Source organism: Lottia gigantea, assembly GCF_000327385.1.
Source record: "Lottia gigantea unplaced genomic scaffold LOTGIsca_78, whole genome shotgun sequence".
Taxonomy (NCBI): domain Eukaryota; kingdom Metazoa; phylum Mollusca; class Gastropoda; family Lottiidae; genus Lottia; species Lottia gigantea.
In genome coordinates this window covers 798,336-822,447 of record NW_008710601.1, presented here as the reverse complement: position 1 = coordinate 822,447, position 24,112 = coordinate 798,336, and the positions used below count along the sequence as shown (strand labels likewise).

Sequence of the window (24,112 nt, the reverse complement as noted above, 5' to 3'; positions counted from 1 at the left end):
TTCCATGTTTGTGAAAATACGACAGTACAGACAGTGCAGAACATGTTTACAAATTCACAATAACAGAAAAGAAATGTGGTTTCTCATTAAAAAATACCTTAAACAATACGCTACAAATAATGTAATATTTCTTAAGATGCTAAGTTGACAAACTTAGTTGCCAAATGGCATCAGAGGCATCAGGTGTCCTGAACGTCTGGCAAACCTCTTTAGTTATTCTGACCAGAGAATATAAGCTTATAAATGCGGAGCTCAAAGTCAGCATTTTTTTGACTGAGACTCAAAAGCTTAAACATCTAAGACTTCAATCCCTTGCTCTCTTAATCACTCTCTCAGATTTAGCCCCTGAAAGGTTACAAAGTACAAACTAATATCAATAAATATTAAGATGAAATATGATATTGGACTAGACAGACTAAGTCTGAGAAAAACATTCCACGACACAACATAAAAAAAGATACGCAAAATACGGCACAATTTAAAAACATAATAAGATCATCAAAAAGAATTTAAAAATAAATTAAGTGGTATTGGACATTGTTGAATTATATCACAAAAGTGAACATTAGTACATTTTTAAACAGTTTGAGTTGCATGAATTATAAAATTGGGGAAAAAATCTGTTTCTACAATTCTAACAGAGCATGATATATCTAATGATATACCTTTCAAAGGCACAAATATTCAAAGAGGCACAAATGTAACATGCCATTAAAAAAAGCTTAAAATAAGTACATGTTCTAACAGCTCTTAGTATACATGTACTTTTAAATATTGACTTGAAGGCCAGGTTTCAATACAGCATTTTTCTATCATTGATACATGAAAATACATTTTTAATGTACATACTTGCCTTTCTAAAGGCACAATATTAATACAGGCACAAATGTTATAACATTCTATGAAAAAAAGCTTAAAATAAGTACATGTTATTACAGCTCTTAGTATAATTGTACTTTTAAGTACTGACATGAAGAGCTTATTTCATTACAGCATTCTTATATCATTGATACATGAAATGTACATTCTTAGGCACAAATGCTATAATATTCTATGAGAAAAAGCTTAAAATAAGTACATAAGTACAGCTGTAAGTACATTTGCACTTTAGGCATCTATAGATAAATAAGTACATACACTATCATGTCTGTGCAATTCTAAGTACCTTTTCCAAGAGCTTGTGTTCCATGTTAACACTACTTAATGTACATTTATTATAATTTATGTAAATGTATCCAATTTATGTTGATTAAATGCATTAGCATTCACAAAGGTAATCAGGTACATTTAGAGTATATACACTTTAAAAGATAAATATTTAACATAATACAAATAGAATTAATATAGATGGAGATCATATTAAGATAAAGCTTTTTTAAAGATGGGTTCCCTTATTTACTTTTATGAAAATGAAAATGCTAATACTTATATGAATAGAAAGTAGAGGTGTTTTAATGACTTGGAAAAATACCGGTTTTTCTCACATGTCCATAATCAATTCATAATTAGCTAAATTAGAAGAGAATTACCAGCACAATTCCAATGAGTGGCTGATCAAGAAAGGTCAAAAAGTCTTTTTTGTTTATCCAGACTGTACATACATGGACATATATGATTGGTTAAAGCTCTTAATTATATGCAATAAAAAACATAATGATATGATTAAGAATACATGATAATTCATTACAAACACCAATTAATCAAATAGTTGCTTAATTTGACACTAAAAAATAAGGAAACCCATCTTTATCTTTTCAATTTCCAACTGTCGAGGGTTCTTTAATGTGCACAGTCTGTAGCACACTTGGCCTCGGTTTATTGTCCCCATCCGTACAACTAGATGCTTTTTCCATGTCAGCCACTCGGGTTGAAAAATCTGAAGGTATTATCTCGACCTATGCTGGGATTGACTTTCTGGTTTGCGAGTAAATGTCTAACTCACTGATCCACCGCGGCTCCCTAGGGAAAAGGAGCTTTATCAGGTAGTAAAGCAAATGTTTAAATTACTATGTACTTTTCTTATATTCTTTGTTCAGATGATGTTTAAAATAAATTGTTCACACAGAGATGTCCCTTTGTTCAGATGAACGTAAAAAAACAATTTTGTTCACACAGAGGCTCCATCTTGTCCTGTTTTCATTTTAAGTATTATCTAAGTAATCTTTTTCTAAACTGGCCGAATTTTCAACTGATAACTGCCAGTGTTGAGAATCTAAAGAATTATCACAATCAGCTAAAACAAGCCCTTTATTAGCCATATAGCTATCAATACACATTCCACTAGATTCATGTACTATCTGCTTCTCATGACGGTACCATCTCTAGAATTTAACAAAATTTATCAGTCACAAATCAACGAAATCCAATTTCATACTTTTCTCTTCTTTATGAGTTCATAAAGACTTGAAATGCAGTGTAGTGTGCAATATGGGAAATTAAGTATTGCAGTGATATGAGTCTACTATTTTTCAACTTCCAAATGTGAAGTAATCTGTAACATGTACCAACCTGTACAAATGACTAGACAATTTTTAAAATTAGTCAGTTCTTCCTATCTGCATCACTTAGATGAAGAAACCAGGTTGAAAAATAGCGATGCCATCATAATACCCCCACCTTTGTGATGGCAGCTAATTTGTCCGGGAGGTTGACAAGAGTTATCAGTAAATGAATGTTTCTGAGAGTGAAATTTTCATATTTCATGGGTTTTGTTTACAGCTTTTTTATTCAAGTGGGATTAATTTAACATGTCAAGTTTCATTTAATCCATATAGAATTGAATTTTTTGAGTGGCAGCAAGTGGCAAATCTTTGTGTTCGTCTGATTTTCAATAGGGTTCATCCTTGGGTGATTACAAACACTCACACCAAGTTTCGTCAAAATCCATCAAGAAACCAGAATCCATTAAGAAACCAGAATCCATTAAGAAACCAGCTCTCTATCGTGTCCACAAACAATTCAAGAACAAGGGCAATAACTCATAATAAATATTTTTCGGTTCATCAGATTTTCAATAGGGTTCATCCTTGGATGATTACAAACACTCACACCAAGTTCCGGACGGACAGACAGGGGCGACGGCTATATACATTAATGTGTGGGCATATAAAAAAAAACAAAAAAACATTAAAAGCATGTGTATCCATTTAAAAACAAAAAGATGCAGTAAAAGTAGTAAATTGATGCACATTTACCTGATTATCACCATAGTTACAGAACTGTACCACAACATAGAGATGTGTTACTAGGGGATCAGATGTTAAACACATACCATTACTAACTATAATACCTTTACGCCTCCATGACCAGTCCTATAATAAATTTCAGGTGTCTCTTCACACTGAGAGCAAGAGTAAGGTAGTACATTCTACTACATTCTAAATCATTCAATATTTCAGCTTTTCTGAAATCACAGATGAACGGGGCATCTAATTTCATTCTTAATGTGATATGCCCAACTAAAAAACTCTAAACCCTTTAAAATTTCATGAGCTTAATGTAAGCTCTGATGTGTAAAATCTTACCTGGGCTTCTTTACTTTCACTACATAATCTAATTTTAGTAATGACAGGAAGTTGTCCAGGGTCAAGGTCAAGACAGTAATCACCTTGTTTGACGTGACCATAGGCTAACTCATCACTTACTGGTAACCTACAAACATTATGAAAATAGTCACTCTTAGATCAACAACCAATCCAACAGTACCGAACCATTCAATTGATCCTGATTATACTACCAACTACCATGACTACCAACAACTACCTAGTCAGACTGCGATATCATCAAACTCGAAGCAGACGTCAACTTTCAACAGACCAACCTGGTAGGTTTTTGTCTGAATCAAATACTGCAGCTTATGTCCTTTATCTTTCAGCTCTGCACCTAATTTTGAAAGGATAAACCATACTGATGCACTTTTCCAATCATTTTCATATGATTTCAATTTGGGCGCAAGCTTCGCAGAAGTCAACCAGACTTTGCTGCTACAACCCTGCATCAGTCTATGTGATAAGGGATACTGGTAGTAATGATTTACTTACTGTAATTGAGGATAAATATGTTCTAAATACCAACGGAAATTCTGACATTTTAACTTAATTCTTAAATTTCTTCGTTCTGATAAACTGTTCAATAGAATAATAAGGGGTATATATTAGTTGAAATGGCATCAATTGATAGTTACAGACTATTATAATGTCGTTCAATGAAAACATTTGTATTCAGATTTAGACTGGATCAATCTAGAAATCTAATGAGGGATGTTTTTTTTCAAATAGACACAAGAAATATGAACCAGTTATGGCTAGAATAAAAATGCCCCTTGTTTTATGCTATTCTTCAAAGTCTGATTTTGGAGACCCCCATCTCCAATAAAGGTATCCTGCTGAGGATTGTTCATTCAAGACATCTGTGGGCAGAACATGGTGAGCTCTAATCAATTACTTACTCTCCATATGTCTGCATTCTAGATGACGGTCTGGCAGCATAGAAAAATCTCTTGTATTCATCCATCCACATTTCAGCTACACGACGAGTATTTCTGAAACAAGTTCAACACGTTTACTGACATATACTAGAAAGAAAAATGGAGTCTCATACTAAATTCATATGTACATATAGCCCATATACAACTAATGGTTCGCAATCTGAAAACAAGCATATATGCCAGAGGAAAGTGATGTACAGCACTGTCTACCCTTATGAAAATTTATTGCGCATCATACATAAATATGGCCTATTTATGATGAAAAAACTGTTGCAATCGTTACGAACACAAGTTATATGGATATACTACTTCTAGGTTTGTTACATACAGGTAAAAATTTGTACGTTACCTGTATGTGTGTCAAAACGTAGTATGTAATAAATCTAGAAGTAGTATATCCATATAACTTGTGTTCTTAATTTTTACCTTCCTGCTTCTATATGTCTTACAAAGATTATGTTGCAATTGTTTGTCTTATTTTTAATAGAAAGCAAAACCTTTGAAACTCCAAATTCACTAATTGTTATTGTAGGCCTCACTTTTTATGTAGACTATGTATTAACTTACCTAAGATAAGTATTAACATTACCATCAGGAAATCTATAAGGATGTTTTTTACGTAGAATATGTCCCACTCTACTACATGGTATAATATTAATAGAACCACCACACATCCATATTCTAAATGATAACTCTACAATAACAGACGTCAAATGTTTCAGTATGTATAGATATGAAACTCATTAAAGGGATTGTAAAGAGGTTTTCTTAATTTTCTATGTGTATCACGGACACTGATAGAATCAATTTGCACCATTCCAACTTTTAATCAAATGTCTGTGGTTTCTGCAATTCCACTAAGTGTTTTATGACATCACCCCCCGCAAAAATTGTTTGTACGTTTGCGAGTGACGTCATAAAACACTTAAGCCTAGTTCACACCAATGTCGAATGCTGCGCTTTAAATCGGCGAGCAAAGTGCCAGCATTTTTTGTTTACTTTCAAAAAATATCACGATCTCCTAAGTAATGTTACGCTCTGATAAGCTCTGATACGAATTGGTTACGCTTTGGGGACGAATTATTTCCTGATTTGATCAGGCCTTGTTACGCTTTAAATCACGCTTTGATAAGCTTTATTAAGCTTTGATGCGGTTATGACGCTTTAAATCACGCTCTGATACGATTATCAAGCTCTGTTATGCATTGTTAAGCTCTGTTATACATTTCGAAATGGCCGATTTCATGCCGCTTTTGATCAAGTGGTGACAGACCGTGAAAACTGGGGTCCCCGCTTTGAATAAAGCTCTGTTAAGCTTTCCTACGCTTTGAATCAAGCTTTGCTGAACTTTGTTACGCTTTGTTAAGCTTTGATACGTTCTCGGCGCTTTAATCAATTCGTGACAGAGCGCCCAAAATTTTTAAACAGTTTAAAATTTTTTGGCGCTCTTGCCGAATATCCAGCTTTGCTCAAAGCTTTCCAACGATCTATTACGACCCTGGCGCTTTAGTCGAGCTTTGTTACGCTTTGGTACCGCTTTGGACGCCGCTTTAAAGCGCCATCAAAGCGCCGTTGGTGTGAACTGAGCATTAGTTTTAGTAGAATTGCTAGAAACACAGACGTCTGATTAAAAATTGAAATGGTTCAAATTGATGCTATCATTGTCCCCGATACACATACAAAGTTTAGAAAACTTCTTTACAACCCTTTAAGGATTCAAAAGAGCTATTTAGCTGTCATATCTGTATCACAGTAACTTACAGCTTCTTTTTGCACTGAGCCAAATAGTATTCGTGGTAGTGACATCATAATCTGGTAAGTCTTTTTGGAATAAAAGGTACCAAAGAAGTCGAACATGGAATCAGAATGTTGCTATTAGAAGTGTCTTTAATACACATTCAAAGCCATGATCGTCTTCAGTTTTTTTGGTACCCTTTTTTTCGAAAATGAAATGAAATGAATGGAGTTTTACATCGTACTTTTCTGCATCATGTGGGCTAATGAAGATGGGCAATGTTATGCAGGTTGCAATGAGGGGCATTTTGCCAAGACAGCAGCATTAGTCTGGTCTTTTTCGATTTGCAACTGTTGAGCATATAGCACGCAGGGCCTTGGTTTATTGTCCCATCCAAATGACTAGACTTTCCATGTCAGACACCGTGACTCCCCCCTTATTTAGATACTCATTCAAGGTCGTTAGACTTTCAACACCTGACCAAGATTATAACTAGCATAACAAAGAAAATGGCATCAGAGTTTCAACACTCTAATAAACAAAGCTTCAGCCCATCCAAAACATTCTATTAATATATCTTTATAATAATATAATACTCATTAATTTTGATGGGTTTCTCTTTCGATATTTTTTAAAAAATATAAATTTTTTACTAACCAAAATTTTCCCCACCCCAGATATCCATTTTTGTATCTAAACTTCCCATACTCATAAAATAATCTTTTTGAACACTAAAAGCGCTTCCTGACATCACAGGCGTCCTGAAAATCAAAGAGAATATTCTGTTTAAAACTTATGATTGATGTCTAGAAACAAACAGAAATTTGAGTTGTTTTCAAGTCTTGGTAAATAATAGATTTTCTTCGATGGATCAATATGTTCCATGAATGGAAAAGTCTTTTCATCTACCCTGAGGAAACTTTGAGCAAGATAAAAATCACTTCAATTTCAAAAGATCTTGAATGTGCAGAGCAGAAGAAGTTGCTTTCATCCAAAAAATATCAATACTTAATCTCATTAACATATGTATTTTTGGTTCCAAAAACATTGACTTAAATGGGCATTCCACTTTTTTGTAGGTCGAAAAAAAAAATTGTTTTTTAAACTATACACCAATATCTAGAGAAACATGTCCATTAACATATCTGAAAGTTTTAACTTAAACAATCCAGCCATTTATTTTCTAACGTCAAAACACCAAAACTATTTATAAACATTATGTAAGGTTTTTAAGTTTGTTATGTATTTTGGTAGGTGTAAGAAAACAAGTGTATAGATTTAAGTAAAATAAACTCTGTAGAGAAATATGTTTCCCATATATTCTTCAGGTTTCTACTAATAATATCGAGCTGTTATAAAGCTAAACACTAAAACTAGGTCAAACTGCTTAATTAACAATAAGTCATCACCGTTTTTAATCAACCCTTTTAAAAAAATTCAGTTTGATCAAGAAGATATATAGATATAAATAGTACATTTTAGAAATATTTTCAGGTATAATTTAAGACGTTTTTGATAATGAAAACTTTGCATACTGCACATTTATCATTCAAAAGGAAAATATTTTTTCGTAAACCTTTACCTGACTGGTTGTATTTCATCTTTTTTCCTGATATCAATGGGTTGTTCTTCCCATCGAAAATTTAAACTCCAATCAAAACCTAAAATAATTATATAGCAGATAATGGGAGGGAACTCTTATTAAATTTCTACAGTCCAAATCCAGGCAAGTCTATCTTACAACTAGAAAATTACTATCTCTAGATGTAACATTCTTCAATTCAATGGAATTCTTCAATTAGTAGACAATTTATGGAAGAATTCATCATTCTAAAATATGCTTTTCACTCTAAGCTAAATCTTCATTTTGGGAGTTACATTAATTGGTTTTATGATGAAAATTCTTCATTAAAGTAAGCATTTTAATGGTGGAATTCTTCATTTTGTGGTGGCTTAATAACTGAATTCAGGCTGCATATTCCTGAAACCATCTTAGCAATAGGGTGTCCCAAAATTCAATGCCAGCTTACCTCCTCGCAGAATTTCTGTCAATTTTTCATAATCAAAAGAATCTTTATCTATAGGATCAATGACAGGAGTAACAACAGATCTTGGTTCCTGAAAATAGATAAAGGACTTTATTATGCCAGCATTTTTGAAAGAATAGACCCACACTAGAAGCTGGAACCATCTCACTGTCAAATCAAATAATGGTGCTGCTTTACAAAGTGGGGTTGCAAACAAATGGTGGTTGTGAGTTCTTATTTCAGTCAGCATGTGTAAGTCTGGTGACATAGTATAAGTCTTCTTTGCTCTTTCAGTGTACACAGCAGTAAATGGATATGAATAATCCAGGAAAGATCAATGCCAAGAGTTTGGTAAAGGACCAGGTGGTAAAAAGGATCCTCATGAACCAGAAAAACTGCTACTTGCATCAACATCAAAGGTTAATTTTCAAGACTTGCTCATCCCTTTGATATCCAATATGTCTCCTAAAATAACCTTGTAATGAATACCTGAGATAAACGTTGTATTAAAGGTGGTAACCAGCCTATATTTACTTCACAATGACTATCTAAGAAAGTTAGGATTCTACCTTTAGCTAGCTTAGCTCCTTTAACACGAGATCGGATTAAACCTGTAATAAACACAATTAACAGTTAAAATTAATTCCAATTACCATATATACTGAAGTTCATGTTTCAAAAATATAAACAAGATTTGAATGACATTTGGAAGTTGAGAGCACATATAACTGAAAACACAAGGGAATATATTATGGTATAACACACTTCTTAATAACAAAGTACATAATGTTTCAACACAATTTACATGTGTCTTCATCAGATTAAAGATGTGTGTTAGATGGTGATGAGAACATAGTCTCATGAAAGCACTGGCCTAGGTCACAAAATAAAGATTTATGATAAAACAAGGTGCAAGTTAAAGGTTAAGATAATTAGATATGTTAACTAAGGATGTCTCTGTAATACTATCTGTGGTAATATCATTTCTTTAACTGAAATAGCTGAAAATATAAGAGTCAACATTCTTCTGATATATCAATACTCATCTCAAGATAAAACCTATATTGTGAAACTGTTATACCATAATAATTCCCTTGTGCTCTCAACTTCTAAATGTCGTTCAAATCTTGTTTTCCAAAAATACATGACAGATAAAATAAAGCTACTACTAGGCTTCTCACCCTCTCTATTTTGGTTTCTGACTAGTTTGATTTTTGGTAGATTGACTAATGCACTACCATCTTCAACTGGAATGTAAAAAAATGTTTCATGAACTAAAAGCAAAGTCAATAAATTAGAATTTCAGCTTTATTTCTTAATTACCTCTTCATGCAAGATTTTAAAACAACTGGACTATTTCAAACTGTGCCCTATCTCATTGTTGGTGGACAAATAAATATTATTGGTTCTTGTGTGTACTCTCAGAAACAAGTTTAGAGCATTTATCTCTCAGAAACAGCACAAATTTGTTTTAGAGGGACAGATGTGTCATTTTTTTGACCAATCATACTTAAGTCACAGAACTGGGATTTTTCTAGCTGAGCCATTCAGTAATAGTGTTCACAGCTCAGCGTTGTAATTTGAGCCTTCAAATCCATGAGTGTACAGAATTATCAGTGTTTGAATGTTAAAATGATGACTCGTCATTTTAAGATACTGTGATACATATAAAGGCATAATATAGAAATAGTGAGTAAAACTTAGAAGTATTTTTTAAAGGAATCATGCTATTTTCTAACATTTCTAGTACTTCTGAAGACTATTTACCATTACATATATTCAAGACTGAAATGAACCCTCTGAAATGGCGCATATGTCTCTTTAAATATCTATCCAGTAATATAGTCAATAATTATTAGCACTATTTTGACAGTGAAAATATTACAATATATACATACTATTTTCACTAAAATCATCTATTAATAAAATTTCTTCTAATAAAAATTCTGGAGTTCTTTTTAATATACTGAAACACAAAAACATTTGGGCCATCAAAAACCAAAACACAACCAATATTATGTTATTTGGATTTGGAGAGTACACATACATGTACTTAATATAATTGTTTATTTGAGTCCTTGGTCGAAAAATGTGCAGCAGGATGGAAGAGAATGTCCCTTTTTTCTGAATGATTTATCCAAGCACCATCCCAAAAATACTGATACTCCTCTATATTTTTCACCAAGTATCCCTTTTGGAGTGGCCACATTTTTAATTACGTTCTTCAAAAAATTACGACCAAAGGGCAGCCATTTTGAAGGAAATAATAAGTAAAGAAGAATTGTACCTGACTATAGTTCTAAGTAATGCCGATCTAGCTTCATTATAAAAGACTATAATAATACTTGTGGTTGGTAAAAATTGCGGAATGCCAGAAAAATGTGATAAACACCTGAAAAGGATAAAAACAAGGATTAAAAGGCTATGTTACATCACGCAATCTTTAATCTCTTTAATCCAGATAATCCTTAACCATGAGTGTAGACCAAATTACTGCATATTACTTATTTCTAGAAAATATGCAGTGAGGTGTATCTGTTAATATTATTTCTGCTATGTGATATCAATTATACTTAAGCACAAATACTCCTGCTTCTAGAATCCATAATATGACTGTATCACCTTTCAGAATTCAAATCTGACTTCCTACCACAGCAGTTATATATTACTTATAATTCTCCCATTCAAATACATGAATTACAATACATTATCTTTTCATTGGCCATAGTTGGCAAAGAAAATGAAAATAGTTGTGATGATTGGAGAGTTTTGGATTGCTCCAGAACCAGATGTCAGATTTAAATTTTGAAAAAGGATACACATAGCTGAAAACAAGCTTTCATAGCTGAAAAATATTCAGACCACATCTGTCCCTTTCACATTTGGCCTTAAGCTGAGAAAAACTTACTTTGGACTTCTAGCATCAGGTATTGTTCTATCTGGTGGTATTTTATTACTGACTAGTATATTAAAACCATGTCTTCTAACTGGTTCCTGTACATCTTCTTCATTATAACTATTGATATATCTCTTTAAACCTAGAGTCTTTATATCATACTTTGTCTAAAAATATATCAATATCATAATGAAAGGGATAGATTTGTGTCTTGAATATATGAATATAATCTTCAGGAGATCTTAAAATTCATGAGAAACACATAATTCATTCATTAATACTTAAAACTAGGAATTTCACTTTCGATTTCTATATGTATCTTTCTATATATGTCTTTTCTATATATGTCTTTTCTATATATGTCTTTTCTATATATGTCTTTTCTGTATGTGTCTTTTCTATATGTGTCTTTTCTATATGTGTCTTTTCTATATATGTCTTTTCTATATATGTCTTTTCTATATATGTCTTTTCTGTATGTGTCTTTTCTATATGTGTCTTTTCTATATATGTCTTTTCTGTATGTGTCTTTTCTATATAAGACAGAGCCTCAAGAAAAGACTATTACTGATTAGCTTAGCTAAATAAATTCTCATTTCTCTGAGACTAAGGTACGATTGGTCAAAGGAACGGTGAAAAAGTTATAACAGTAATTTGAAATGTAGCCTTTAATAAACATTTATCAATGATCTCATACAGATACAGATACAGGAAAAGGAAAAGGATAATTTCTAAGTTTATACTCATGAAATTTTAATTTCACATGTAAAAGGTTTAATTTTAATTCAAATATCTAATATCACAAAATCACGTCTGAATCTGAAAAGATATTTAAATATGTAATGAAAATGTAATTCAATTAAAATATCTAAAAACATTAGACATAGACTACACAGAAATATATCTGAAATTTCAAATGTAATGAAAATGTAATTTTAATTTAAGATGTTTATATTAAATCAAAATCTTAGCTGTATTAGCAAAGAGTTATGACAAAATCCCTTATTTACTATAAATTCAGTAGGCCTACTGTTACGATGGTATGTTACTACTGTATATAGGCCCTACTTTTATGAATATATAATGTAAATTTATCAAATAGTTTTATATTGCCCTTTACAATCCAAATTCTGAAGCAAAAAAAAACACTTTATCAAATAGTTTAGCAATTTACAATCAAATTTCTCACGCATTTAAAAAATCTAAACACTTTATCTAATATTTTGTGATAAAATCATAGCTGGATATGCAAAAAATTATGATTACTTTTAAAACATTGAGCAATGAAATCTTTGATTCCTAAAAAAAAATCTATCAAATATTTTGAGATAAAATCATAGATTAATATGCAGAAAATAATGATAAATTTTCAAATTTAACGAATAAAAATTCTGTCAATTTATAAAGTTTATCTGTAAGGTTATCACTTGTATTTTAATATAGTGTGAAGTAGAAAATGATTGTGATATAATTTATATGCTAGTACATGACATTATCAATGAAAAATTTATTTACTTAGATAATCCTATAAAAAAACTTGGGTGATAACTATCATGGAAAAATACATCAAAATCTTTCAGATAACTGAGTTATTTATCCATTCATTCATTCATGCCTGTATGTGTCTTTCCTTCATTCATTTCTAAGTTAAACAAAAATTTATTTAATTGCATTTTGCTTTATTTGTTCTCTCCTACACAAGTTGGTAAATCAATAGAAACTACACATTTTGAAAGTCTACTTTAGGGATATAGCACTACATTTAAGTGTGTTTTCGCCACATCACAATATAAATAAATGCCACGAATTGTTTAGGAATTCACTCACATGTGTGGTTCCTGGCTTTCCCAGCAGACTGTCCCAGAAGATATAAATAGTTCCACAAAACCATACCAAAATCAGGCATAGGAATACTATCTTTCTTTTCTTTCTCATTTTGCACCTAATCAACCATTTTTGTATCTTTGTTAATTTCTGTAACACAACGTGCAAAATTTACTATGAGTTATTGATGATATATCACACTTATCTTACTGTTGAATATCACTGATACACTCTAATATACCGTTATACTCATATACTGAGGTCACGTGCCACGTCAAGTTCAACATTTGGTAGACTTTCACTGCCAGTGACAAGTTGTTAACCACTGTATATACACTATCGGACTGGCAGTTCAAGGCTTGGTATCTATTATTTACATTTTTAAAGCTCAGTTGAATGATAAAGATATACATCTTTATTTCACTGATATTGAAACATCTTATTATGAAATATGAAACTTTAATTCCCTTCTTTTATCAATGAAAGATATTAAAACATGTTTATACTAAAAAAACCCCGAACTTATCGAGAAAAAAACCTGTGTTATCGGTATTTAATGAAAAAAAAGATTTTCCTTGCTTGTAGGCCCTTATAACGAACTAATTTGCATCATTGAAATTTTTAAGTTGAAGTTACAATTCCTTTAAACTTATCAATGGTTCCCTAGGTGACTTGCTAAGCCAATATACACTTGCAAGTAGAGACTACAATGACAAATCAGTATTGTGGGGTTAAAAGCTTAGTAAATCACTTGCAGAGTCGAAATATTTATAAGCTTTTTCTGCGAAAAAATACTATAATATGCATATTGTATCAAATAATATGGGGAAAATTTTCGGCTATGATATAATTGTGGTCTGAAATTTTAGAAGTTATTCCCCTTGGTAGAGAACTTTAATCATTTTATTTATAAAGTTCGAGTACAGATACTAGTTATACACGTGTTAAGCTTATTTATTGAAATTCTGAAGCACCATGGCATCTGTTACAGCGTTCGGAATCGATCATAGATATATAGTCATACCTGCAATGGCACTGTCAGTGGGCGTGGCGTGCTATTCAAGTTATAAACTGTATTCCGAGAGAAATGACAGACGACACCAAAATGTCTATGAAACGAAGAAACTGTTGAGTGAATATTTGGTTTTCCATTATGGACAGCCGAATGAAATATTGAAGTACGATTTTGGACCAAAAGATGCGCTAGATTTTCCCAAAAGATGTGCTGATTTGTGTTTAAAACACTACAAACCTAAGGTAATGTTTATATAATGTATGTATGAGAAAAGATACATTGTATGAGATATTAGAAACAATGTATCATATCATTAGATGCAATGTATCAGACAGTTTGATTTGAGTGTGGAATATATGTAAATAGTCTTCAGAAGTACTGTACGAAGATCACATAATTCCTTCAAAAATATCTCAAAGTAGGAATTTCACTCTGTTTCTACATAAGTCGTTTCAATATCACAGAGTATCTTAAATTGACCAGTCATCAATTTAACATTTAAATGCTGATAATTCTGGACACACATAGATTTGAGGGCTCAAAATTTTGACAGTGAGCTGTGAACGCTATTATCAATTTGCTCAGCTAAAAATTCCAGTTCCTGAGAGTAAAGTTTAATTGGTAAAAAAAAATGGCCTACCTGTCTCTTTAAATGTAATTACACATGTACAATGTATCTTATAAATAGAAAAAAAAATATATGATTGATACAATACCATGCATCTGATAATTAAAGACAGTAGTGTAAAATTTTGATATGCAATAATATTTTACAGGCCGGAGTTCCTGCGAGAGCCTTCGACATTGGTTGTGCTGTAGGAAGATCATCATTTGAGTTAGCTCGTATTTTTGATGATGTTGTGGGATTAGATTACAGTCAGAGATTTGTTGATACCTGTAATCAGTTAAAATTAGATGGTTTGATTAATTATAGTATTTATGATGAAGGGGAGATAACTACAGATTTAACAGCTAGAGTTGATAAAACTATAGTGAGTTAAAGAATATGAGCTCTTGTTATTTTGATGCATCAATTTATGTCACTACTCACAAGTCTTTATTTCTAAACCAGCATAGCTCATGATTTCATTGCAGAAACATAATGATTCAAATGACCTAAAAAATAATTCTGATTTCTGGCAAAATATAGTTATCTTTGCCATTTGCAAACTTAGGTTCTGATATATTGATAAAGGTAGTTTAAAAAGACACATGGCAATCCCAAATTGTTCCAGTTGTTCTTTTTAGGATGCATAATTACTTACTTTCCTGTAAGACATTGCATGTGCATTCTTTTTTCTTTACAGCATCGAGATAGAACTAGATTTATACAAGGTGATGCCTGTTGTTTACCAGCTGATCTAGGACAATTTGGGGTTGTATTGGCTGCTAATTTAATCTGTAGACTCCATCATCCTTTTGATTTTCTATGGAGGATGGGAGATTTAGTTGCTCCTGGTGGAATATTAGTTATTACAAGTCCATATACTTGGCTTGCAGAATACACTGAGAGGGTATGTATTTTCATTGAAAGAAAAGAAAGAAACAACTATATTTTACAAGAATAACAACTAAGATTTACAGTTTAGGATCCATTCTACCAGCTGGTCCTTGGCCGAACCTCTTGACATTGATCTTTCCAGGATTATCCGTACCCATTTACAGCTGGGTCGACTGGAATTATGAGTGAAGATGACTTATTCAAAGTCATCAGACTTTCACACGCTGATCAAGATCGGAACCCACGACCGCCATTTGCTTGACGTAGCCAAGCAAATCACATCATGTAAAGAACCAATGCTCTAACCGACTGTGCTAGAGAAACTTTCAAAGGTCTTATGCTTTTTAAAATGCAAGTCAGATTCACAACCTTTTGAACTCTGTTACGCTATCTCTTTGTACCTTTCGCATGTCATAAGCATATTGAAGCATAAAGTGCAGTTTACTACTATGGTCCTTGAATCTTGACAGACATGTTTTCTTATGTTGACACAAGGCTATGCTATTCCTAACAAAAGTGTTTTATTTTTTTCAGGAAAATTTGTTGGGTGGATATTATAATAAAGATGGACAACCAGTCACTGGGTTTATGACATTATTAAAATCATTAGGACCATTCTTCGATTTGGTAGATGACATCAATATGCCATTCTTCATTAGAGAAACAGCCAGAAAGAATCAGTGGACTGTTGCCCATGCAACCGTTTGGAAGCGAAAGAGCAATTAATTTCCAATATCTAATCTAATATTCCAATATAGTGATTGTCTCTTTAATCAATTTAATAAAAATTCCATGACGTTGCTTATAGGTACCTTGTGAACTGTTCCAAAACTTTATAATATGTGTATTAAGGCAGTAAAGCAATATTTACAAACACTATAGTCAAATTAGTGCAATTAGCTCTAGCTTAAAGGGATTGTAAAGAGTTTTTCTAAAATTTTTATGTGTATCAGGGACTCTGATTGCATCAATTTGCATTTTTCCAATTTTCATTCAGATGTCTGTTGTTCCTGCAATTCCACTAAAACCTAGTGCTTGATGATGCCACTAATTGTAAAATATGCTTGCATTTAGTGACCTCATCAAACACCTAGTTTTAGTGTTATTACATGAACCAGGAACATTTGATTGAAAATTCAAATTGTGCAAATTAAGGCTATCAGTGTCTCTGATATCTGATCTGATACAAAAATTTAGAGTTTAATATTCCAATATAGTGGTTGTCTCTTTATTTTAAAAAAATTCCATGAGTTGCTTATAGGTACATTGTGAACTGTTCTAAAACTTTATTAAATGTGTATAAAGGCATTAACTCTAGCTTAATAATTATGATGGTTGTTGGTTTCTGAACATCCCACCGTTTATGGCAATCAATCAAGTTTTGCATTAAGATGTAAAATTACTTTAATTTGAATTTGAATTTAATTATGTATCCTTCAGGGTTCCCATAAGGAATAAAAAAATAGAGGTAATTGAAAATATCAACTGAGGGTCAGAGGGCCACAGGCTTTCATGAGGAGAACAGGCAGAGATTTCACCATTTTAAGATGCTTTTTGAAGTTATTTCCTCCAATATGTAGAAATCTTTTTATCCTCAAATTAAATTTAAATTGAAAATAAAAAAAAATTTCCACTGGCCAGAAAAAAGAGGAATTCTTCTGAATGGGGATGCCTGATTCTTGGAAAGATTTAAACTTAAACCATTGTCGCTATCTGGTTATTATTGACATTCTTATATGCATTTATTATCAATGATGTAAAATAGAAATAACATTATAAAGTAAGAATTGTTGAATTGTAAGAGAACCGTATGTAAGATTTTTATTTTGAAAGTGATATAGATTGATATTAATTTAGATACTATTAGTTAATCTATGTAAGCTTGTTATATACAATGACGATTGTTACTGGTAATTAAAAACATAACTATGTTTGTTATAATCTCTATCCAATGAAGAATTATTAGTCATTAAGGGTTGGTTAAAAGCCTTCACTGTGCCTACTCTCAATGGGTGACCTCGATTGGATTTCAGGTTAGACTTGAGTCACAACCGAACTGTAATATTTTCTAGAGTTGTGACTTGTGCGACGTAATATTTTACCTTGATAGAAGCTCGAGTCCTACACTCACTGTTTGGAGAGTCAAACAGAGTTAACTTTGTAGCATGGAATGTCTATACATGGTCAAAAGTCCCTCCAAACTCAGCATGCACATTCAAGATAATTATTTCATTTCTCCAACGACTCTAGCTCAACCACAGAAGTTTAATCGAAGTCAGTAGTATTATCAGTAAATATCAAATAAGCTCTAGTTTGAATATGTCATGGATTTTCAACTGACCATTTAGGTGCAGGTGCAGCTTAAAGTAATACTACCTCTTAGAATGAATATCAACCTTCCCAGTGCCATAACTATACAACAGAATCCCAATTATGTTGTTTTAGGGATTCTGTTGTATATTAATGACATCAGGTAAGTCAACTTATGAATATAATATATTATACTGTTATTGGCCAAGTTTCAGAAGTAAAATTTTATGTCCATTCTAAGAGGTAGTATCTCTTTAATGTTAAACAGAATCGACTTTTGCAATTCATTTGAGTGTATTAAACTTCTGCTGGGTGTCGCATACATCTGGATTGTACACCACCTGGTTTAATCAATATTCAATGGTTCAGTTTTAGAACACGTGCTGCATATCCAAATACATGTCATGGTGTATATATGTATCAATATTTTAAGATACCAGGTATATACTAGACAACTATGTTTACACATAACTAAACATCAACCAAACTGTTCTGTTTTTATACACCCACATTATAATGTTGTTGTATATTCTGGTTGTCATCAGACTTTTATGAAATTTGGTATGATCATCAAAACAATGAGATCTTGTTCAAGTTTGAATTTGACATTTTTTTATGAATGTTTTTGAGTTATTGCCCTTGAACTAGGAAAAATGGTCAAAACTCTTGAGAGACTACATATTTTATTTGATTTTAATGATACTCTGTGAAAGTTTAAGAGATTAGCTGTATTCGCTAGCATGCAATCCAATCAAATTGCTTCATTAATTGTGTAATACAAGTAGAGATTCAAAATGGCTTTATTTCCCTGTAGGAACCATACATAGTTTCATATGTCTATTTTATATGACCGTTTGGGTTTACTGCATGTTACATGTCAAGATGGTGTGATATATGATTGATTCATTCAGGAGATAAAACCGTAAAATACTACAATATGCTTTGCTCAACGTCAACGTCCATTAAATATTTCACATGATAGATTTGATTTTGCAATAAAAACAAGTTATACTTTTTAACGAATTTATTAACAAACAAAATGGATTTAAAAACCTGTGACTAAACAATTTCAGCACATTGATAAAATAATAAACTGGTATATTCTGAAAGCATACAAACTTGAAGTAATGGACTTATGATATATGACAAATGAATAAATTACTTACACCAAGAGTAACAAATTTGAAATGAGTATATCAAAACTAAAATGGGTAGGACAAAACCAAATGTGATATGATAAATCAACAAAATATTACCCCAAGTAAATGTTGATTACAACTGAAGCTGCAAAGGAAACTACTTACATCGAAATAACATACACGAATGTAGTTCACTCTACCAAGACTTAATAAGTCAAATTTTTAAAAAAGCTATGTTATTTCAACAATTCCTTCAAACCACATATAAAGCCATTTCTAAACCTTTAAATGTGATTTGAAGGCTAAATGAAATTTTCGAGCATTTTTGAAATTTCGACTATATATATTGAAGTAGTGATTCAAAATGGTTGTGAACTATGTTCGTGTATGTTATTTCCATGTAAGAACCATACATAGTTTTGTCTGCTGAAACTACAATACCATATTGCTTTTATTGCACTGGCATTCATGTTATCACTTTATGTTTTTGAGAAAAAACCCTATTTTAGCACTATTTATTGATGATTAGCAATAATAAAGCATATAGTAAAAACATAAAGTATATAATATATACATGAATAATTCAGTGTGTAGACAGACATAACTAACAACAATATGATTTCTTGTTCTTTTCTGCAATCATGTTTAGTCAGTAGCACATAATACTGCATGGTATTTTAGCACATTATATATTACATTGCCAAATGTTCAGAAAGAATTCGATAAATTTTGTTTATAAATATCTGCATGCTAAAATATATTTATCTATACATTCCAAAAATTTATTATAAAACTAATAAAAAGTACCTAAAGGTGCCCTCAAAACATAGTGATTACCTGTTGAATATGTTAGCGTATAATGACAAGTGGTCATGAGTATCAAACACAACTCAGTTGCATGATAATGGTGTTCAACACTTACGATTGCTTTTCTTATTCACAACTATACCCAACTGGTGATCACTATGATCTGAGGTCTCCTTAAGTTTGCATCAATCATACAATTGTTCAATATCCTATCTGAATACTGCATAGTTTTGGTGAACAGATGTAAACTAAATATACTGATATTGATAATGGAACGACACATAATATAAATTAAAACCTAATTAATTCACATCTGTGAACATAATATGAGAGCTCAGACAAAATCAAAAGTTACATCCCAAAACATCATGATTTTTACTCTTTTCTACTTTTGATTTAGCTGTAAGTTTTCACTTATGATCTGGTAATAAACTTTTGATTCAGTCATAAGATCTAAATACACTTTTGATTTGATTCAATCATTAATACAAATTTGATTTAGTCAATAGATCTTAATACACTTTTGATTATGTCATTAGATCTGCATATAGTTTTGGTTCAGTCATTAGATCTAAATACACTTTTGATTCGGTTATCATCAATATATTGTTGATCGAAGCATTGGATCTAAATACAATTTCGATTCAGTCATTAGATCCAAATCTAAATATAGTTTTGATTCAGTCATTAGATCTGAATACACTTTTGATTCAGTCATTAGATCTGAATACACTTTTGATTCAGTCATTAGATCTGAATACACTTTTGTTTCAGTCATTAGATCTGAATACACTTTTGATTTGGTCATTAGATCTGAATACACTTTTGATTTGGTCAGCCTAAACAAAAGTAGAAAAGGTAAACAATGAGAAAGAGTTATGTATAACCACATAAGCATTTGATATTCATTCAAAATGGACAAAAATATATATAAAAAAATAGAGCACATCCATATAAAATAACAAAAATATGACTAGATTTTGAAAATAAAATAATTTGGCAGTAAGCTCTTTCGAATAGACTAGATAGCCTGAATCTAGGCATGTGATCTTTTAATTACAAAACAAATCAAGCACTAGGATAAAATTTATCACCTTTAATATTATCACAACTTGTTTTCTTCTTTACCTTATCACTTTACTGAAATACATTCAAAAGATCAAGTGTGGAAAGAGTTTGAAAAGATTTAGAGTATTAAAGATTTAGTGCGAAAAGAGTTTAAATTATACTGTAGAAAAGATCAAGAGTTCCAAGACAGATTTTGGAAAGATCAAGTTAACCAAAGAAGAATTTAAGTGCCACCTAAACAGACAAAATATGGATCTCTGAGACAATGAAGCTTTTTTCATCATAGTCTGCTTAACCTGCAGCATTAAGGAAAGCTATTTGAAAAGGGTAACTTTCTCTACAAGATACATGTTTCCAATTCAGGTTAGTATGTAAGTGTCTAAGTCATAAACCAACACAGTACCAATTCAAAATTCAAAACCAGTGAATCATCCAATGCCTCAGAATGAAAAGAACTTATAAAATAACCATATATAGGTTTAAAGGATGTGTGTTGTTTACTTACATTAATAACACCTCCATCTTTACGAACTTCTTCCATTAAACTCTTCACTTTATTCAAACATTCTAGTTTCTTCTTTAATCTATCTTTATTAGATATAGGGCCCTAACAAAACATGAATGGCCGGTCATATTACCTGTTCTTTCATACCAATAAATGAACAATAAGGATATATAAAGAATTAGTCATTAGATATAAATACACTTTCAATTGTATCATTAGGTCTAAATACACTTTCAATTGTATCATTAGGTCTAAATACACTTTCAATTCTATCATTAGGTCTAAATACACTTTCAATTCTATCATTAGGTCTAAATACACTTTCAATTCTATCAGTAGGTCTAAATACACTTTCAATTCTATCATTAGGTCTAGGTACACTTTCAATTCTGTCATTAGGTCTAAATTCACTTTCAATTCTATCGTTAGGTCTAAATACACTTTCAATTCTGTCATTAGGTTTAAATACACTTTCAATTCTATCGTTAGGTCTAATTACACTTTCAATTCTATCATTAGGTCTAAATACACTTTCAATTCTATCGTTAGGTCTAAATACACTTTCAATTCTGTCGTTAGGTCTAAATACACTTTCAATTCTATCATTAGGTCTAAATACACTTTCAATTTTGACAAGTATTTAGATCTAAGTATAAGATCCAATTACACTCTAGATCTAAATACACTTCAGTTATTTTTTTAAATGTATGAGCTTACCTTTTTTTCTGAAATGGAATGGTAAGTTGTATGATTATTTGATATAACAGATGCATTGTTACTTTCCATTGGTCCATTATGAAGCTGTTGTTGGTTTTTATCTGTTGGATGCTGATGTTGGACATTCTGTTGCTGTTTCTGTTGCTGAACAGAATGATCGAACACTTGTGATTTATACACTTTAGGAACAAATGGAGCAACTGGAGATAAAAATGGGTTAAACGTTGGATAAATCATTGGTAAAGATTGCTGCATTGGAACAGGATTATATGTCATTGCTGGTGGATTGCCACAAAATCCATTTTGTATAGGAGGCTTCATTCCTGGCATAGGTTGCAAAGGATAGTTCATTCCTGGCATGGTATGAGAATCAACCGGGGTGAGATTTTCACGTTGTACGATTTGACAATCTTCGTTTGTCTGCAATGAGCATTTGAAGGTAAATGCATCACCGTGGATTATTTCTGTACCCAAATCATTCAGTTGGACAGGAGTTGGTACTCTGATAGAAGATGTATTAGATTGAGGTAACTCTGATATCGCTGGTTTTGTATTACCACTAGATAGAGCAGCTTGTTTTAAAAGATTGGCTTTGGACATGCGAGAAATTGGAGCAAAAGAGTTGGCGAAAGTGTTCTTTGGATAGTTAATTACACTTTCAGGTTGTACTCTATCTGTAGTTTCACCTTCACTTTGGATGAGATTAACATATTCCAAGTTTGCAGACACATCAACAGGAGCTTGAGGTAGAATTGGTTCAGAATAAAATGATTCAGACTGTTCTTCAATATGTACATAAGGATGGGCTTCTGAATTTTCTTGTTGCTTAAGGAACAACATGTAAGCATTAACAAGATGTGGTGGAAGACCAATGGGAATTGTAACATCTGGTATGGACGATTTCTGAGTCAGAGTAATGGATGCATGCTGGAAATTTGAGGTTATATCATTGGAGGAAGTCCCATTATCATTCAGAGAGCAAGATTCTGGAACAGTTTGTAATGTTTCAAAGCATTTCTGATCTGGAAAAATTTGACCATTAGAGTGAAGCTGAACTGCTGATGGATAAGCCTGATGACTGATGGTAACTGAGCTTGATTTATTGGATTCGTCTTGAAGAACAGCTGCTTCCTCTAGTCTATTACCATAACCTGATTTTTGAGTACAAATTTGAGTCACATTCAACGCACTCGGGTCTTGGCAAAAGACTTTTGTACTGCTGGTTTCTGAGAAACCATACATTGATTTATAAGCATCTGATAAATAATCATAGTTTAACTCAGAAGAGATGGCTTCTATGGAGTATTGGTTATCTAGGCTTGGGTAGTTAACAATATTGGTAACATCTTTCAGGGTGTTTTGAAGAGGTGCATTGGACTGAGGAAATGATGTATTAACTTCAATGACATGTGGAGTGAAATTTTCAGCATTTGGATTGAGTTCTGGTAGAATTTTTTTCTCTTTCAAACTTTTGTCATCTGCCTTGTTTTGTTCCCTTTGCTGAGAGAGTTTACTGCCTCGAGTTGAAAGAAACTGTTTTCTGGCAGCAGCAAATTTGGACCTAGCAGACATGAAACGTATGCCCTTGGATTGACCTCCTGTTTCAACCTTTGAATTTAATTTGCACAGATTCTCATTTTCTGAATCTAAAATATTGTTTTGACTTTGATCCCTTTCAGGAATTACAAATTTAACTTCTGTCTCATTTTTTGGAGGGCTGACAACTTGCACATCTTGGATAGCTCCTTTATGGAGTTGTCTGGTACATTCTGTTTGCAACACCTCATAATTGTTTACAGCTTTGGGGATGCCAGAATACGAAAGATGTGTGGATTTAGTTTGAGGATCACATTCAGGACCAACATAGTCAATATCACCATCCCAATCCTCTCCATCTGAATTGTAACTCACATCAAATCTAGATTGTTCTACTTTCACTGTATCATGGAGACCATTTCCATCTTCCTTAGAATGGGAGTTATCATTCAAGACAGAACAAGACAAGGTTTCATACTCTGGTGGAACTGTACATCTTTGAGAAAACTGGAATTTATGTGCCTGAGGTGGTGTTGGTATGGTAGG

The 24,112-nt window shown here is 32.1% G+C and overlaps 3 protein-coding genes across 3 annotated transcripts; 1 reads left to right on the top strand and 2 right to left on the bottom strand.

The window, feature by feature from the left end:
* Positions 1-2,008: 2,008 nt before the first annotated feature.
* On the bottom strand, positions 2,009-13,172 carry LOTGIDRAFT_196690 (hypothetical protein). Its single transcript, XM_009066593.1, has 15 exons — positions 12,972-13,172; positions 11,157-11,311; positions 10,536-10,640; positions 10,147-10,214; positions 9,430-9,495; positions 8,738-8,859; positions 8,252-8,339; positions 7,804-7,882; positions 6,879-6,982; positions 5,054-5,180; positions 4,448-4,540; positions 4,041-4,124; positions 3,525-3,651; positions 3,195-3,311; positions 2,009-2,321 (listed from the first exon to the last, which is right to left on the bottom strand). The coding sequence occupies exons 1-15, from the start codon at positions 13,077-13,079 to the stop codon at positions 2,142-2,144; spliced, it is 1,623 nt and encodes a 540-aa protein (XP_009064841.1). The 5' UTR covers positions 13,080-13,172; the 3' UTR covers positions 2,009-2,141.
* Positions 13,173-13,857: 685 nt separating this feature from the next.
* Positions 13,858-16,624, top strand: LOTGIDRAFT_236265 (hypothetical protein). The gene is made up of 4 exons (XM_009066592.1): positions 13,858-14,225; positions 14,760-14,975; positions 15,291-15,497; positions 16,019-16,624. Exons 1-4 carry the CDS (start codon positions 13,944-13,946, stop codon positions 16,208-16,210), a joined length of 897 nt encoding a protein of 298 aa, XP_009064840.1. The 5' UTR covers positions 13,858-13,943; the 3' UTR covers positions 16,211-16,624.
* Positions 16,625-21,505: 4,881 nt separating this feature from the next.
* On the bottom strand, positions 21,506-21,808 carry LOTGIDRAFT_88828 (hypothetical protein; the record flags this gene model as incomplete). The annotated part of the gene is made up of 1 exon (XM_009066591.1): positions 21,506-21,808. A coding segment is annotated over one exon (303 nt), but the record flags the coding sequence as incomplete, so codon positions are not given.
* Between the last annotated feature and the right edge of the window lie 2,304 nt (positions 21,809-24,112).